Source organism: Mytilus californianus, unplaced genomic scaffold, assembly GCF_021869535.1.
Source record: "Mytilus californianus isolate M0D057914Y unplaced genomic scaffold, xbMytCali1.0.p SCAF_2, whole genome shotgun sequence".
Taxonomy (NCBI): domain Eukaryota; kingdom Metazoa; phylum Mollusca; class Bivalvia; order Mytilida; family Mytilidae; genus Mytilus; species Mytilus californianus.
The window spans coordinates 392,674-410,020 of record NW_026262668.1 but is presented as its reverse complement, the minus strand read 5'-3'; the positions used below and the strand labels follow the sequence as shown (position 1 = coordinate 410,020).

The window sequence follows — 17,347 nt, the reverse complement described above, 5'->3', positions numbered from 1 at the left end:
CATTGCTGTCTATGTTAAATTCTGCAATTTCAAGCATAAATGGCTACTTTATCTTAATTTCAAATAAAGTGGCAGTTATTTCATGTCAAAACTGTACCTTATGCTGACTTGTGCTGAAAAAATCATTATACCTTTAATTGCATATTAGAGCGTACTGGTTCCCGGAAGTTTGATAGTACAAAAACAGGAACTTCTGATCTAAACAACAGGCCAAATGAGCCCTCCTATTAAAATTTCCTATACATCTTTATTATTCAAATAAAACTTTCAACAAGGGTTCTACAGTGACCCCAAGTCCCCAAGCTTTCATTTGATACTAAAACTACCCAAATATTTCCACTATTGACAAAGATGCAGCTATGCGTAGGAACTATTTTGTTTAAAATATGTACTACTTTCTTGTATGTTCTTTCCGACCGGGCCTGAATTAGTGGTTCTATACCTATAACAGCACCAAACTTGTTATATTGACTTCTGCTTGACTTAATTTCCTTCTATGATCTATTTCTAGCATAGAAAAACACATAAAGCTTTTGTCAAAACACTATATCACTGAATTCAAGCTCAAATTGGACTGGTATTAACATATGCGTTAAACAAAGAAAACTACATATGGATACTAATAGTGACAGATATGACACTTTTTCAATTTTTACCAGTTCTGATTTGTTAATATCTACTCAAATAACAGTGTTCTTACCTATATGTCTTATTCTTATCAGAGATTCTTCCTTGAATATAAATACAGTGGTCCAAACATAAAATATAATTGATAATTTTGTCCCCCCTTTTTTCTACATGTTGGAAAAGGAGAGTGATTTGGTAAAAAACCATTCTTTTATGTATAAACATGGATCAACAAGAGCAATTTATGTATCTCCAAGCTAGACAACTTGCTTAAATGGTTATAAAATGCATCTCAAGTGAGATTTTGGAATTCCTATATAAGTATACACCAATTTTCCTTGAAATAAATAATTCACCAAGAAACACAATAAAACATGAACACTCACTAGATAATTTGACCAAAAACAATATTTATACTATAAACTAGTCATAATATACAAGTTTCATTGGTTTCAGTGTTAGATAATCCAAAAATTAAAATTTCAGGTAAAATCTTAACTGTGTGCATGCTAAATGACCAAAAAAGGCTAAAATACCTTATTGTAGCAATTTGAGGGCTGTTATTTGACACTAACATAATTGTTACATAAAAAAAAATAATGTAACATGATTTCTGACAACAAATGTGACCAATTTTCACTGTAAAGGGTATGATTTCTAAAAATAGAATTTCACATGCCTGTCAGTAATAGGTATAAAACCACTAATTCATAGCCCCATTGCTGTCTATGTTAAATTCTGCAATTTCAAGCATAAATGGCTACTTTATCTTAATTTCAAATAAAGTGGCAGTTATTTCATGTCAAAACTGTACCTTATGCTGACTTGTGCTGAAAAAATCAACATACCTTTAATTGCATATTAGAGCGTACTGGTTCCCGGAAGTTTGATAGTACAAAAACAGGAACTTCTGATCTAAACAACAGGCCAAATGAGCCCTCCTATTAAAATTTCCTATACATCTTTATTATTCAAATAAAACTTTCAACAAGGATTCTACAGTGACCCCAAGTCCCCAAGCTTTCATTTGATACTAAAACTACCCAAATATTTCCACTATTGACAAAGATGCAGCTATGCGTAGGAACTATTTTGTTTAAAATATGTACTACTTTCTTGTATGTTCTTTCCGGCCGGGCCTGAATTAGTGGTTCTATACCATAAGCATTGTGTATAAGTTTTAGAACATTTGGTTGAGGCAAACTAAAGTAAGAGAACGGAAAACAGTTTTGGGACGTATGATCGGTCCTTACATACAGACAGGCAAGGGTAAAACTTAATGCCCCCTCCGCTAGGGCGGGGGCATAAAAACTTAACTTTTTTTCAAGCATTTTTAAAAATGAGGTCAAGGACAACATATATATGACAGACAGAAACTTTGTAACATAAGGCATCTGTATACAACTTTTGAAGCCTCCAGGTCTCCTTCCTCTCAAATATATAGCTGAATACAAATAGTTTACGCTGCTACCGGATTGTAATCCTTATATCTTGCATAATGCAATTTTCATTGCAGACGAGACAAAAATGAGGCTTAAAATTGGTAAAATGTATAATTTTGCTGTCTTTTTAATATATTTTTGTATTCAAGATAATAATAAACAGCTGCGCCATGAGCGCATGATACGCCCGTCGTCTTGTGTGTGAATTTTTATGCAATAAGCATAAATAGTTTCTGACATACGGCGTGACATGCGAAAACCCCCCTTTTTTTTTACAAAAAACTCAATATCTCTAAAATAAAATTTTGAATCAAAACCAAAATGAAAACAGATCTTGAGATTAATATAACTAAGAAGTGTGTAAAATTTTAAGCAATAATCATAAATCGTTTTTGAGATAAAGCGCGACATGTGAAAACCCCCCCTTTAAAAAAAAAAAAAATCAATATCTCAAAAATAAAATTTTGAATCATAATCAAAAAGTATACAGATCTTTAGATTAATATAACTAAGAAGTGTGTAAAATTTTAAGCAAAAATCATAAATCGTTTTTGAAATACGGCGCTACATGTAAAAAACCCCTCCCCCTTTTTTTACAAAATACTCAATAACTCAAAAATAAAACTTTGAATCATCACCAAAAAGTATACAGATCTTCAGGTTAATATAACTAAGAAGTGTGTAAAGTTTTAAGCAATAATCATAAACTGTTTTTGAGATACGGTGCGACATGTGAAAAACCCCTCCCCCTTTTTTAACAAAATACTCAATATCTCTAAAATAAAATTTTGAATCATCACCAAAAAGTATACAGATCTTAAAATTAATATAACTAAGAAGTGTGTAAAGTTTTAAGCAATAATCATAAATTGTTTTTGAGATACGGCGCTACATGTGAAAAAAAACACACACCTGTTTTAGTTACTAAGTCCCGTAACTCAAAAAGTTTTAATCTTATTTTCACCAAAAAGTATACAGATCGTTTGACCATCATAAGAAACAACTATGTAAAGTTTCATGAAATTTGGATAAGTCATTCTTAAGTTATGGTGCGACATGTTTACGCCGGACAGACAGACGGACAGATGGACAGACAGACGGACAGACAGACAGACGGACGGACGCCGGACATTTGTATACCATAATACGTCTCATCAAAAATTTGACGGGCGTATAAAAAGTAAAATCACAAAAATACTGAACTCTTAAATTACCATCATAAAGTAAAAACAAAAAATCAACTAAACAGTTCTAGGAATAACTCTAATACTTAGAACAAGTCCAATTTCTGAAAATGAGAATGAGACATTGAAAATATGCCCCAGCACGGGCCAGCAGTTGAGGGAGGGCAGGACAAAAATGAACTACAATAAAGAATATGTATGTGGAAAGAGACTAAACTGTCTATTCTATTGAATAATATAAATTGTTACCAAAACTTTAAGATAAAAAATCATATATCTTTTTTTCAATGATTATAGCTTTTTCTTCTTACATACACTAGTATATTGGGAATAGTGACTGTTTAATTTTTGTTTGCTTAATGTGTAGTGGCAAAGGGAAGTATTGAGTGCATGTTAAAACCACACAAATATTTTGAAAGGACAAGTGCTACTTAAAAAATGAATGCTTCTTTTTGTAATTTTGTTGGGGTGTAAAAGTGTTGACAGAAGTACATTTTGTTTCATTCTTACAATGTGTGCACTATCAACACTTTTACAACCCTATCAAAGTACTAAAAGAAGCATTCATTTCTTATAATTACATTTTTATGCTAAGACCATGAGAAAAAAAAAATTATCATGTTTTTCTTTTATTTACCTGTGCACTTTTTTGTGGAAGCAAGTGTCATCACGAATGTAACATTTCATTTTCATATGAAGGTTAATTTTTGAATGACGCACGATTGTTGTTAGCCAATCAAACTAACGGATTCTCGTGAAACATAAATGTAATGTAATTATTATTTTATGAATTAAAACATTTGAAAATGACCAAAAACCAAGTATTTTTACAAAAAACTTTTAAAAGTTATCCTACTACTATGTCAAAAGCAATAATTTTACATCATGGTTCCTGAACCATCTTTGTTTTTAGTTTGTACTATCTCAACTTTAATACGGATATAAATCAAAATCTTCAATTACAAATATAAATTTTTAGTTAAAAATAATTGTCCAAATAAGGCATTTACCTTACCCTCTCCTTTTAATGGATAAAGACTAACTGGAGATCATGGAACACATAGTAGTTATCCTACCCATTAAAAAAAATGTGGATTCATTATTATTCGTGGTAGACCAATTTACATGGATTTTGTGAGTGTCAAGAAGCCACAATTTAAATCTTCAACGAAGTACAAATTTTATTTAGGCTTAGATGCAGACTTTGGCAAAACCATGAAATCAAATATCCACAAAAATACATTATTTCCTCCATCCACATTAACTGGTACCCACGAAAATAAATGAATCCACAATAACAGACATTCCTTTGATCATCTATCAATCATGCTTCAAGATCATTCATCATTCAGAGCATGAAACATACATTCATGCTCTAAATGGTGGATCATAAGATATACAGGTACATGTAATACAAAAAAGTCATGAAACCTTAAAATAAGATAAAGAGTTTTTCAGTAATAGGTTGAGAGGGTCTTCTATAAAACTAAACTATGACCTACTTAATGATGCAAAACTCTTTATAAATTATAAATGATCCTGCTTTCTTCAGATCCGAAGTAAGTGAGTAAGTGAAGCATTAAAAGTAGGTCAATCTGATATATTTTTTACTAACTGCTGACCAACTCAAGAAGTGCACCCCATATGAGTTTTGATGTATAATATTTGATGTAAAGTAACAAAAGTAAATAAGAGATGATCTTTTATCTTGATGCTGAATTACTCACTACTAAGCACTTCTATGCAAGTTGACCGCCTCAGTGATCTTGTGGTAGCATGATCACTTCAAGTGCAGGAGGTCAAGGGTGCCGATCCTCAGCCAGGTCAAACCAAAGAATTGAAAATTTAAATAGTAAGAGCAAATAATGGTAGACTTGGAATCGAAATAATGTGTTTGGGAAGGGTTTCCTTTGGAGTGTTATTTTGTGAACTAGTATGATAAAAATCTGGCTCAGTGCATCACTCTTGTACAAAGCAGGTGCATATCTTTTTACATCAACATGTTCTCATCCTGATATACATGTACGTATTCCAGTTGACGTAAAACACCAATCCATCTGTCTATGCAGTTAACAAGATTCTTTTTTTTTTTAACCCCAATAGTCTGGGTCCCCTCTTCAGCAGTGTTTGAGGTGATTTAAATATGATACAACCACAAAACAGATACTGATATTTTTTTCTACACTTTTTAGATGATTCTCTTTTCTATATCTTACCATAAATACTCTTCACTGGCTTTCACTAGACCCATGTTTCAGTTAACAATATTTTAAATATGTAGTTTCTCTGACGAAAAATACGAAATTGATGAAGTTATAATAAGTTTATAATTTGTCATGAGTTTACATAAAAATTGCTATGGTGATTCATGTTTGGCATCTGTTACATTATTGTATTGATTTTTATTACTCATCAAGCATGCTAATGTTTTGACTTTTATTAAGTACATTGAATGATGTTTCTAGTCTTCTAGAGTTATTTCCCATTTCACATTGCATAACAAAATCTCAATCTTTTAAAATGAACATTCACTCGGTAAAGTCTATCCAAATTTTAGCTTGTGTAAAAGATACTTAAAGGAAAAAGTTCTGTACAAAGCTATTACTTTATGATCAAGGTTAAATTAATCCACTGGCAAGACTTAAAATTGAACTCCCTTTCATGTATATCTAAGCTAATTTTGTCAACAGAGTGGGGTTCTATAGGAGGTCTTTTGATTCATTAAAAGACATCAACTGAGTCATTAGTTAAAAAATGTTGTCTTAGATTTGGGGTTTTTTGCGTTAATTTCTTACAACTACTCACCAACTTCCAACTTCTTTCCTTTCCACAGGATCAATCGTTGGTGAACTGTCACTGGCTGAATCAATTGTATCTAGTTTTTGTAAGTACGCTAGATAATGTCTATCATCACTTTGTTGGTATTGTTCCGACAGGTCAAACACCTCGTCGCTATCTCCGCTGCTAGACTCTCGTCTTTGTAATAACCTCTTATGACCTTGGTCTCGGAAAGAACGAGATAAGTTTTCTAGTCCTGCTATTGTGTATTTCCTCGGTACGTCATAACTTCTGCTTAAACACAAGGTGGTATGGGCAGACGATAACTTTGGTGCTTCCATTGCTAAAATATTTTAAAACTTATGATTATTTCACAATTTTATTTGGCAGTTCAATCAATTTATATGAGTAGTAAATTAAATAGAAGAATTATTTTGGAATTATTTAAATATCAAAAGAAGAATTAAATTCTGAAATAAATCTAATTATTTTCTGTATTTTGTTGAAATCACATAAAATCAAAAAATTCTTTTAACCGCTTTTCATACTAAAGCCAAGATAAAATAGAGTGAAAGAAGGAAAAATTCTTTGAAAGATAATTTTTGAAAAATATACTGACATAAAAAAAAATCATTCATTGCAATTTGTGAAACAATATCGTTTTTTAAATGATACTGATTAGATTGATTGAGTGTTGGGTGCTTAACATCCAGTGGTAAACATGATAAATTTTCTATACCACCAGTGATCATGAATGAGCTATTTAATGAGTTAACAAAACTTGATATAAACAAAGCATCTGGTATGGATAATATAGGACCAAAAATCCTAAGATTAAGCGCCCCTGTTATTGCATCACCTCTCACATACATATTTAACAGAATGATAGATACTGGTATATATATCCTTCTTTACTGAAGAATGCTAAGGTAACACCAGTTTTCAAGGATGGTGACAAGCTTTTAGCAACAAATTACAGACCTATATCTGTTCTTCCAACTTTATCAAAATTAATAGAAAGGCATGTTTCTAATAACATGTACAAATACTTATCTAAACTTAAACTTTTACACCCTACACAATCTGGTTTCAGGCCGCAGCATTCTTGTCAAACTGCACTTATTAATATCATTGACAAATGGTTGCAAGAAATGAATGATGGTAATTTAAACCTAGCAATTTTATTAGATTTTAAAAAAGCTTTTGATTTGGTAGATCATGACATTCTTTGTTTAAAGCTTGAAATTTATGGATTTAGTGAGGCTACTGTTAGTTTTTTCAAGTCATACCTGAATAACAGAAAACAGCAGGTAAACATTTGTAATGTTTACTCTGAACAACAACATGTAAAATTTGGTGTCCCCCAAGGTTCTATACTTGGTCCTCTATTGTTTGTGCTATTTATAAACGACCTTCCCTTATGCATTGAAAATTGTGAAACAGACCTATATGCTGATGACACCACTCTTCATAAATCAGGGAAAAACATAGAAAATATACATGATGATGTTCAAGAAGATTTATACAGGGTTGAAGAGTGGTGCAAAATGAATAACATGTTCATTAATGCAAATAAAACAAAATGTTTGGTTACTGGAACAAAGCAGAAACTATCAATTCAGACTTATCAACCAAACTTAATAATAGATTCAAAAGTATTACAAAATTCTTCAAGTGAAAAATTATTAGGTGTTAAAATTGACAGCACACTTAACTGGAGAAATCAAATTGACCAAGTTTGTGCTAATATATCATCCAGAATATACCTCCTTTCTAAAATAAAGAAATTTTTAGATATAAATGCAAGGAAAACATATTACAATGGGTATATTCTGCCCCTGATTGACTACTGCTGTATTATTTGGGGTGAATGTAAAAATGAAGGGATAACAAGAATTTTAAAACTCCAAAAAAGGGCAGCAAGATTAATTCTAGATGCAGTTCCTTTATCCCCCTCAGCCCCCTTATTTAAAGAACTTGGGTGGATGACAGTTGACAATAGAATAAAATACCACAAATATTTACTTCTATATAAATGTATGCGTATGGAAGCACCAATGTACCTAGTTCAAAAGTTTAAACTGAAATCAGATAATAATCCTTACTCCCTGAGAGGCGTCACTCAAGGTAATCTGATAGTTCCTAAGCCAAAAGCTGAGCTATTTAAGAAATCTTTTGTTTATTCTGGATCAGTGTTATGGAATGGACTACCAAACAAAATGCGTAAAGCTCAAAACACTTATACTTTTAAACAAAGTATCAAGAAGTACTTAACACAGTCCTGATAAGATTATGTTTTCTACAATGTATTTGTATATTCTTTTATTTTTATTTATATTTGATTTTTTGACTACATGTACATCTTGAACAGCCTTATATCTTATCATGTTAGTAATATTACATTGAACTAATTGACTGTAAATTAACTATGTGTAAATATCTGTTTTTTGATTGTATTGTAATTTGTATGTGAGGGCCTCAGGGAAGATTAGTTTATTGTAACTAACTGAGTTTACCCTCTTTAAATAAAGAATTTATTATTATTATTATTATAGTGGCAAATATTTCATGCATGTTCAGGCGAGATTCTGATTAGGAAAAGTATTAATGAATTAAAACAACGTATTTAGCATCATCAACCAGTTTAATAAACAATGATCTATGGTTCCAATTAATGAAACCACTCTGGAAATACTTTGAACTGTTTAAGGATTATATAGATATAAGAAGATGTGGTATGAGTGCCAATGAGACAACTCTCCATTCAAGTCACAATTTATAAAAGTAAACCATTATAGGTCAAAGTACGGTCTTCAACATGGAGCCTTGGCTCACACCGCACAACAAGCTATAAAGGGCCCCAAAAATTACTAGGGTAAAACCATTCAAACGGGAAAACCAACAGCCTAATCTATATAAAAAATGAGATACGAGAAACACTTATGATGTATGTCTTTTGAGTTTCACTGATATTTCATAGAAATCACAAACCTTATAGCTGGATAAACTGTAAAACTTGAAATTTAAATTTAAGACAAAAAAAAACAGCTAAATTTTAAAGTTTCAAGTTCAAACAAAGTAACCTATTATTCAAATATAATGTGCAGGGTTTTTATTTAAAACATGACACTTGGAATTTCAGCTTTATCAGCTTTTGTCAAATAAATGAACAGGGGTACACAATACTAAAGGACAACTTTGTTACAATTAAGATATCTTATTTTCCATAACGACTTATCATGTGATCTTCTGTAAATTCAGAAATTATTGCGTGCATTTATTATTGCGATTTCGATATCACTGACCAAATTGTGAGATTATTTATTGCGATAACAGTAAAAGCTGCATACAAATGTATGTGTCAGATTTCAGAATGTGAGTTCTTATTATTGCGATGGGCACAATAATAAAAACCTCGAATAATTTCTGAATTTTCAATAAGTTTTTTCCATTTTAAGTATATTGAATTAGAAAAAATATTTTACATGTGATTTAATTTTCTACCATAAATAAATTAATTTAGAAAGACTATATATATCTGCAGCAAGATTTCATTTTAGAAAAAAAAAATTTACGATATTATTAAGAAGTCAGTGATCTGACTTTGATGCTAACTTCAACAATGAAAGGAAGAGAAGGGAAAAATCAACACAATTTTAAATGACATGCCATGATTCAGTTTTCATACTATTATATCATGAACTATAAAAAGATGACTGTATATGACTTCAACATAATTTATATTAAAAGAACCATTGGTGAATCAGAAAAAAATTCTGACACTTTAATGTTTTTCAATTGGTGTAACCATTTTGTCTTTTTCTAAATAAATTTTCCAGTACAGAATTGTTTCAGAGAAAAATAAACTTTCCATTACAAAATTCACATTTTTAGTATGTAAAATATGGTAAGGCACAAACATCCATATTTTGTAATACATTAAATCAAGAACAGTATCCCCTATATCCAAAATTTTTCTTTAAATTTCTAAAAGAATTCGATAAGTTATCTCCTAAAATACTACTTCAACTTTTTATCTATCATCAACTTTTTAATCTTTCCACCATATTGCTCTTTTCCAAATAAAATTATTCTCACAAAACATGAGAATTTTTTACAACCTAGAGCTTTAATAGAAACAAACTTTCAAATATTATTCTTTTCGACAAAACATAGTACAAGTATAAGTAACTGAATCAATACAAAGTCATTTAAAACAGAAAAACAACCACTTTATCTACAACATATAGATACTCACGGATAGCGATGGGTTGAGCTATAAGAAGGAGTATGATATACTAGGTTAAAAGCCACTGTCAAAAATATATACAGCTGGTTCAAATTGAGCGATAAGCAAAGAAAATTAGTAGTGTAAATTGTAAATTAAGTGAACTATAAGTGGATGTGAAAAGGTAAGAAAAGTAACTTTGAAGCTGATTAGCTTGGTGGGATATAATGCAATTGTGCTAAAAATAGTTTTATTCACCACTGTTATTTTTATAGATGATGTAAAAGTCAGAAATAAAGTTTGGATTATCTCCCTTACAGTGGTGAATAAAAAATGTTAGGCAGTGTCAGTTCAGACCAAACCTGAAACACATTTTACCTTCAAAAACAGGTGGCAGTGACCTAGATCTACTTGCTTCTTGATGGTCTAAACATTGATAAATTAATGCTAAATTTAATACTGTTTTTTTCTAAATAAATAGGATTTACAAATTCACTATACAAATCCTTGATAAATAGCAAAAAGAAACATATAAATTTTCTCACAAAACATGAGAATTTTTTACAATAGCCTTAAATCAGGCTGTTTTTTCTTTTCTTCATCAAGTTTAGATTTGTAAATTTAAATAATAAATATATTGAAAATTTCTGTATATTTTTTCCAACTTTAAGTAAGAAAGAAACCAAGTTTTACAATATAGGTTATTAAAAAATAATATTACTTTGGACTTAATAAAGAACAAAAAAGATTTCCACAAAAATATTTAATATAAAAACTCATATAATTTTCCAAAAAAATTAATATAATAAAGTGATATTTATACAAATCTAGTGGTGACCTACTTTTAAATTAATTCAATATAATATATAACAATTAAGCTGTTCATAAAAGTGATGCATATAATAGATACATATAAAGCTGTTGCATGAAAAACAAATATTGAATACATTATTTATAGAATTGATATATCAGCAAAAAATCAAATCTCATATACATACAGCTAATGCAAATTTATGCTTTAAAAAGGCAAATTTTTTTAGGAAATTTTAAGTGCACATTAATTTTTTGGTGAATATCTTTTCATCATAATAAAAACATGATAGATCTGCAATTGTTATTAAAAAAAAAAGATTCAAAACCAATTTGTAAGCATCGAGAAGACAGTATCTTTTATTTTGTAATTCATGTATAAATATTTTTTCAATAAGCACCACCTGAATTTTTTTAATCAAAATTATTAAAACACAGAATCTGTTCCACACGTCATTTACAAGGACCTAACAATGCCCTGACACTTTATTCTGTTGTGAAGACTTTTTTAACACAGAAATTTCCTAAGTTGACATTCAGAAACTAGAACAGAGCATTGTCAGATCTTTGTAAACAAAATGTGCACATAAGATTGCTATTTTAATCAGATCTTTTTTGTGGCACCAAAATCCTGAAGAACTATGATCTTTGCAAAAGAAAATACAGGTGCAAAAAATAATTAATATCTAAAAGTTGTTTTCTTACTATAGATGAAAAAAAAAAGGATATTTGTTTTAATGACATTTAGATTTAGTAAAAAGTACAATCTTACTGTCTGACTTTTAATACAGAGAAGAAATGGAATGGAAAAAAATTTATCCTATTTTTGATATTTTTCCATTTAGTATTTTTTTCAGTCCTTATCCAAGCAAATCTATAAAAAACATTCTTTAATATTTTTGTTATATCTTTTACCCTTTAAAATTCGAGAGAGAGTCCCAGCTACCCCCATGTTCTTTTCAAAGAAATGACAGCATTACTATTGTTTGGCATGACTTTAAGATAAAATACCCCTCAAAGATCTTTTCAAAGTTCAAAGTTGGCGAACATGATTAATGGCTATAGCTCACACTGGCCTTTTGGACAGATATTCTAGATATACTATTTTTAAATATCACTATCAATAGACAAACATAGGATACGGGGTTCCATCCATGACACAAAATCAGTACATACACAGCAAAAAACACACAAAAAGCAAAGGAACAGCACTTTTATTGCTGTTCTTCATCTCAAACTCACAGTGAGGTCTTCAACACGGAGCAAAAAAAAAAAAAAACTCTCACCTCACTGTTAGTTTAAGACTGCCCCTAGCAGCAGCTTTAGCATATAAGATTAATAAGGGCATAGGATACATTTTTGATCCCACGGTGAATTTTTGATGAAAGTTAGCATACAAGCTATTTTTCACCTAGTCAATTCAGATATGTTATAAAAAATATACTTTCATGTGCTACTTTTAGAGATAAATGGGGTTGAAATTTTAGACATTTACTAGAAATTTCGGTTTCTTGGTCATTTTTTTCCTTTAGAAAGACACACCTTAAATTTAAAAAAAAAAAGATAAACGCAAGCAGATTTTTGCAAAAGCATCTGGAATATCTTCTCTATATAAGTGTGCTTTGAATTTGTGAAGCTATTCTTTGGAAATTATTAATTTTAATCACATTTCCATGATTTTAGTCAAAGAACGGCATTTTTTGCTGTATATTTATCTAATTTAAAAAAAATTTCATCAGTGATTTGTTCATATAAATTGGCACAAATAATCTTCATACATAATTAAGCCTAATGTCATTTTAAAAAGAGGGGTCCATCAACTCGTTTTCAAGTTAAATCAGTCTGAATGATAAAAATCAGTTGAAAATGCATCTTTTCCCGATATATCACAGTTTGACATCGTGAAAAATAACATTTAACGTTAGCAACGTCATTACCTCCCCTGTAACTGTATCGTATGCCCTTAAAAAGTCTTGAGAGAATTTTTTTCTAGATTTTCCAATAGTTTTAAGCTGTTTGTAAAATTCAAAAAATTAATTAAAGCTTATCATATTAAACATTGATTTTACTAAAAACCCTAGTATTACATACTAAGTACAAACAAATTCAATGTGCATAAAATAGTATGATAGATCACAAAGGATGTATCATTGAAACAAGTCGCATTATGTTCATACTAACTTTTTGTTCTGTAGAGAGCAGAGTCGAGAGATTCTGCCACTTTCTGATTTTTATAAGTCTGCCAATTCACCTTTCTTCTTGTTACACCCATTGGTATGTTAGACTCACAATTATCTATACCGATAACTCTCTGAAAAAAATACAGATAAACGACTATCATACCACAGAAAGTCATATATCTATGATTTATTCATTTTTTCGTTAGTACCAATTGTATTTTCATGGATGTTATTTCACGGTTTTGTTAAATCTGAATACAAGCCTATAGAAAATGTGTACAGTTTGATTAACAGACCATGTAAACTATATGGGAAATTTCTTGACTTCTTGATGTCTCTTAAAAAAACAATCTTTGGTTTCAATATCTAATAAAGAGTCATTACCAAAGAGATAAAATCTGGAAACGACCTTCTAATGAATTTATCTGCTGAAATTGACTACAATCCATTTAGAGGCTTTTGAGAAAAAGATTAAAATGGAAAACACTAGGGAAAAAAACTAGAGCTGTCCCCATAGCGGGACTAATAGCCATCCTTCATGCATTTTAGTTGCTGCTGTGAAATTCAGTAATGAGGCAGTGATGTTTTGAGATTTTTGGTTTTCAGCTTCTTATGTTATATAATCATTGCATCTGTCTTAGATTGACACATGGTTACTGATAGGTTAATCTGAAAGAATTATATGACCCAGAAATAAAGTCTGAGGTTTATATACTGTAAATTCAGAAATTTAAGGTCAAGGCCAGAATAATGCTTCTGCATACAAAGTTTTGTTAATCTAAGTGCAGCACAAAAGTTATGCACCAAACACAAATCAGACAATGTTATACCATCATAGATCATAGGGTTTAAAGGTCAAATTTAAGACCAGATTGACCTGATTTTGATATATGACCCCTCCCCCCCTCCCCCTTCCATTACCATGATGTGTCAGCATACCAAGTTTGGTTAGCCTAAGTTCTATGGTACAAAAGTTATGCACAGGACACAAATCAGACAAGGTTTAACTTTCATAGTAGTCAAAGTTAAGGTCAGAGTGACCCAACTTTGGTATATTTGATCAGAGTGATCTGACCTTTGTATGTGACACATCCCAAGGCCATGATGCAAGTGCATACCAAGTTTGGTTAACCTAAGTTTTAAAGTACAGAAGTTATGCACCGGACAGGAAGCGGGAGGGATGGAGGGACATGGTGATTCCTAAATATCCCCCAAACTTTGTTTGTGGGAGTATAATAACTAGAGGCTCAAAAGAGCCTGTGTCGTTAACCTAGGTCTGTGTGCATCTTCAACAATAAACAATAAATAAGAGTCATCAAACTTATTTTTTAAACTAGATACACCAGTGATGATTGTGGCCAAGTTCATTTAAATTTGGCCCAGTAGTTTCAGAGGAGAAGATTTTTGTAAAAGTTTACGACGACAGACAACAGTCGTCAATTGAGGAGTAAAGCTGACTTGGCCCATTTGGCCAGGTGAGCTAAAAATGGATGACAAATGACAACATTATACAATTAAGTCTGTAGAACTGTAAATGTAATTTGATATACATTTTGTTTTTCTTTGTTTTAAAGGTTAATAATGGTTGAAAGTAGGGATGTCAACCTGGTGAAGATTTACGAATCGCGTACTTGTTGGATTTACCGAGCGATACTCAAGTACTCGCTCGGAAAAACATCTACAGAATGGAAACACAAAATTATACCCATTTTATGTATTGTGGGACATTGTCTTATGGACGTAAAACCCTCAACATTATTACCCAAGACTAGATAATAGTCAAAGGAATTTTATACCATAATTAATAGCTCATTTACCACATGTACTAATTATGTAAACTGGCAATGATTTAGTCAATTAATTAAAAAATATCTATAGAAAAAAGATTACTCAAACAATAGTATTTGGGAATATTTAATTTCCTGAGAGGCGCTCTTAATAAAAATATTATTTCTTTAAGAAGGCAACAACATTCTAACAGGAAATCGATTAGTCGAGTATCATTTTGGTATTCGATACTCGGTACTACCGAGCGATACTCGAGTACTCGAGTACTCGTTGACATCCCTAGTTGAAAGACATGCTACCTAAAATTTCATAAATTAATAGCATCTGTTAAAACTAATAAGTACTAACTTGTTCAACTTTATATGTCATTGTTAAATTAAGGGAATGATTTTACACTTACCTTATTGCAGTGTGACTTGCCCTCTGGGGCTGTTACCACTTTATTTTGATCTTTAATATAGGATTCACGCTTTGCCTGTAGAAATTTTTATATATAATATTTATTTCATTAATTCTATACTTATTAAACCTGTAAAAGTTATACCTTAAAGTTAGTCATGTTTAATTTTGAAATTTTAGAAGTGTCTTTTTTCTTTAATTCTGAATATTGACACATGACAGACTTTATGTCTTTTACTAAAAAAACATCTTTAAATAAATGGGGAATGTGTCCATGGGACACAGATAATGCCCCCGCTTGCATATAATGTTATAAAGGGATATAACTCAAGAACTGTAAAAGTGACGCTACCCAAATTTGTACTTGATCTGAGTTTTGTGGTAATAAGCATTGTGTATACGTTTCATAACATTTGGTTGAGGCAAACTAAAATAAGAGAATGGAAACGAAAAATTCAGCAATTTTTCCATTTGTAGAGGGGCATAACTCTAGGACAGCAAAAGTGACGACACCAAAATTCGAACTTGATCTGTGTTTTGTGGTAATAAGAATTGTGTATAAGTTTCATAACATTTGGTTGAGGCAAACTAAAGTTAGAGAATGGAAACCAATTTTGGGACGTACGTACGTACAGACGGACAAGGGTAAAACTTAATGCCCCCTCCGCTTCAGCGGGGGCATAAAAAAGGGGGGGGATACCAAGTGGACAATCAAAAACCATAGGTCATAAATAAATGATTTTTTTATACACACTGGTTGAACACACTATACCACTTACATATCTTCTTTTTTTTTGGTTGCATTGCATTGCATTGTGTTGTTCAGTTTATGTTTACCCAATCTATCTTTTATTCAAATGTTTCCAATACCAAATAGCCATAACATTTTTTTTAAAATCTTTTTGTACATAGAATTAAATTATTATGCATTAATACATGTATCATGCAAATATCCACGAAAACATGATATTTCCTTAATCCATGGAAATTGGTACCCACAAAGATAACGAATCCACAGTAAATGTACAAGTAACTTTTATATACAAGGTGTCCTTTCATTTTCTGTGTAGTTGGGTTGCTGTTTTATTGACCTATACCATACATTTTCTTTAATTAATGTACAAAAGGCTAAGCTAACTCCAGGATGTGGAAATCTGAAATGAAAGCACAACTTTTGAGCATCACATACCTGTAGTCCTATCAACCATATCATCAGGCTTTCATGGTTCTCAGCAGTGAAGATATATTCTTTTCCATCAGATCTGGAAAAAAATTGAGAAGTGAGTAAAAAAGATGTTTCCATTTACTAAAAAAATGATGCTGGTGTATAAAAATTGTAAACCTGAGGTTGAATGCACCTGACTACTCCTATTGCTTGTAATGGATTAGTTTGTGAAATTGGTAATAATTTAACAAACAATCAGCTTTTTATTTTTTATTTAGTAAAAGCTTCCATCTTGGTAAACATGGGAGCTCTTTAGAAACAATTCTGAAGGATAACATACATAGACAGTCCACCTACATTTAGCTGTATTAAATCAATTAGTCTCGGGGGAGATTGAAAAGTGATGAATAGAGAGCACACTGATGTATAAATGCTCTCACACCTTACCTTGACAATCCAGCGGTATTTTATTTATTTATTTTTATTGACAACCCTGCATACCATCGGGTATCCTCTTTAGTGACTCTACCTTCACTTCACCACAAAGGCGTTGGTTCAGCAGCTTCTTATTTTTATCCCGATTTCTGAACCCCTGCATCCACTGATCTGCCTATACCACACAGCGCCGACCACTTGGCCACCATGGAATCGAACGATACCGAAGAATTTCAAGAAGCCAGCAATCAACCGACACCATCAACCTCTGCCGAACTACAAACAAATATAAGGAAAAGAACAAACGAAGA

General features: G+C 31.2%; 1 protein-coding gene across 7 annotated transcripts in view; it reads right to left on the bottom strand.

The window, feature by feature from the left end:
* Positions 1-17,347, bottom strand: part of LOC127729029 (uncharacterized) — a 133,117-nt gene that overhangs the window by 69,181 nt on the left and 46,589 nt on the right. For 5 of the 7 annotated variants that reach the window (XM_052236631.1, XM_052236635.1, XM_052236634.1 and 2 more), the window contains 5 exons: positions 16,626-16,698; positions 15,438-15,512; positions 13,251-13,380; positions 10,638-10,685; positions 6,059-6,374 (listed from right to left, as the gene is read on the bottom strand). In XM_052236631.1, the coding sequence (XP_052092591.1) occupies positions 6,059-6,374; positions 10,638-10,685; positions 13,251-13,380; positions 15,438-15,512; positions 16,626-16,698 (642 nt within the window). Of the gene's footprint in view, positions 1-6,058; positions 6,375-10,289; positions 10,308-10,637; positions 10,686-13,250; positions 13,381-15,437; positions 15,513-16,625; positions 16,699-17,347 lie in introns of all 7 variants that reach the window. The other 2 variants (XM_052236637.1, XM_052236638.1) reach the window with 2 other exon arrangements.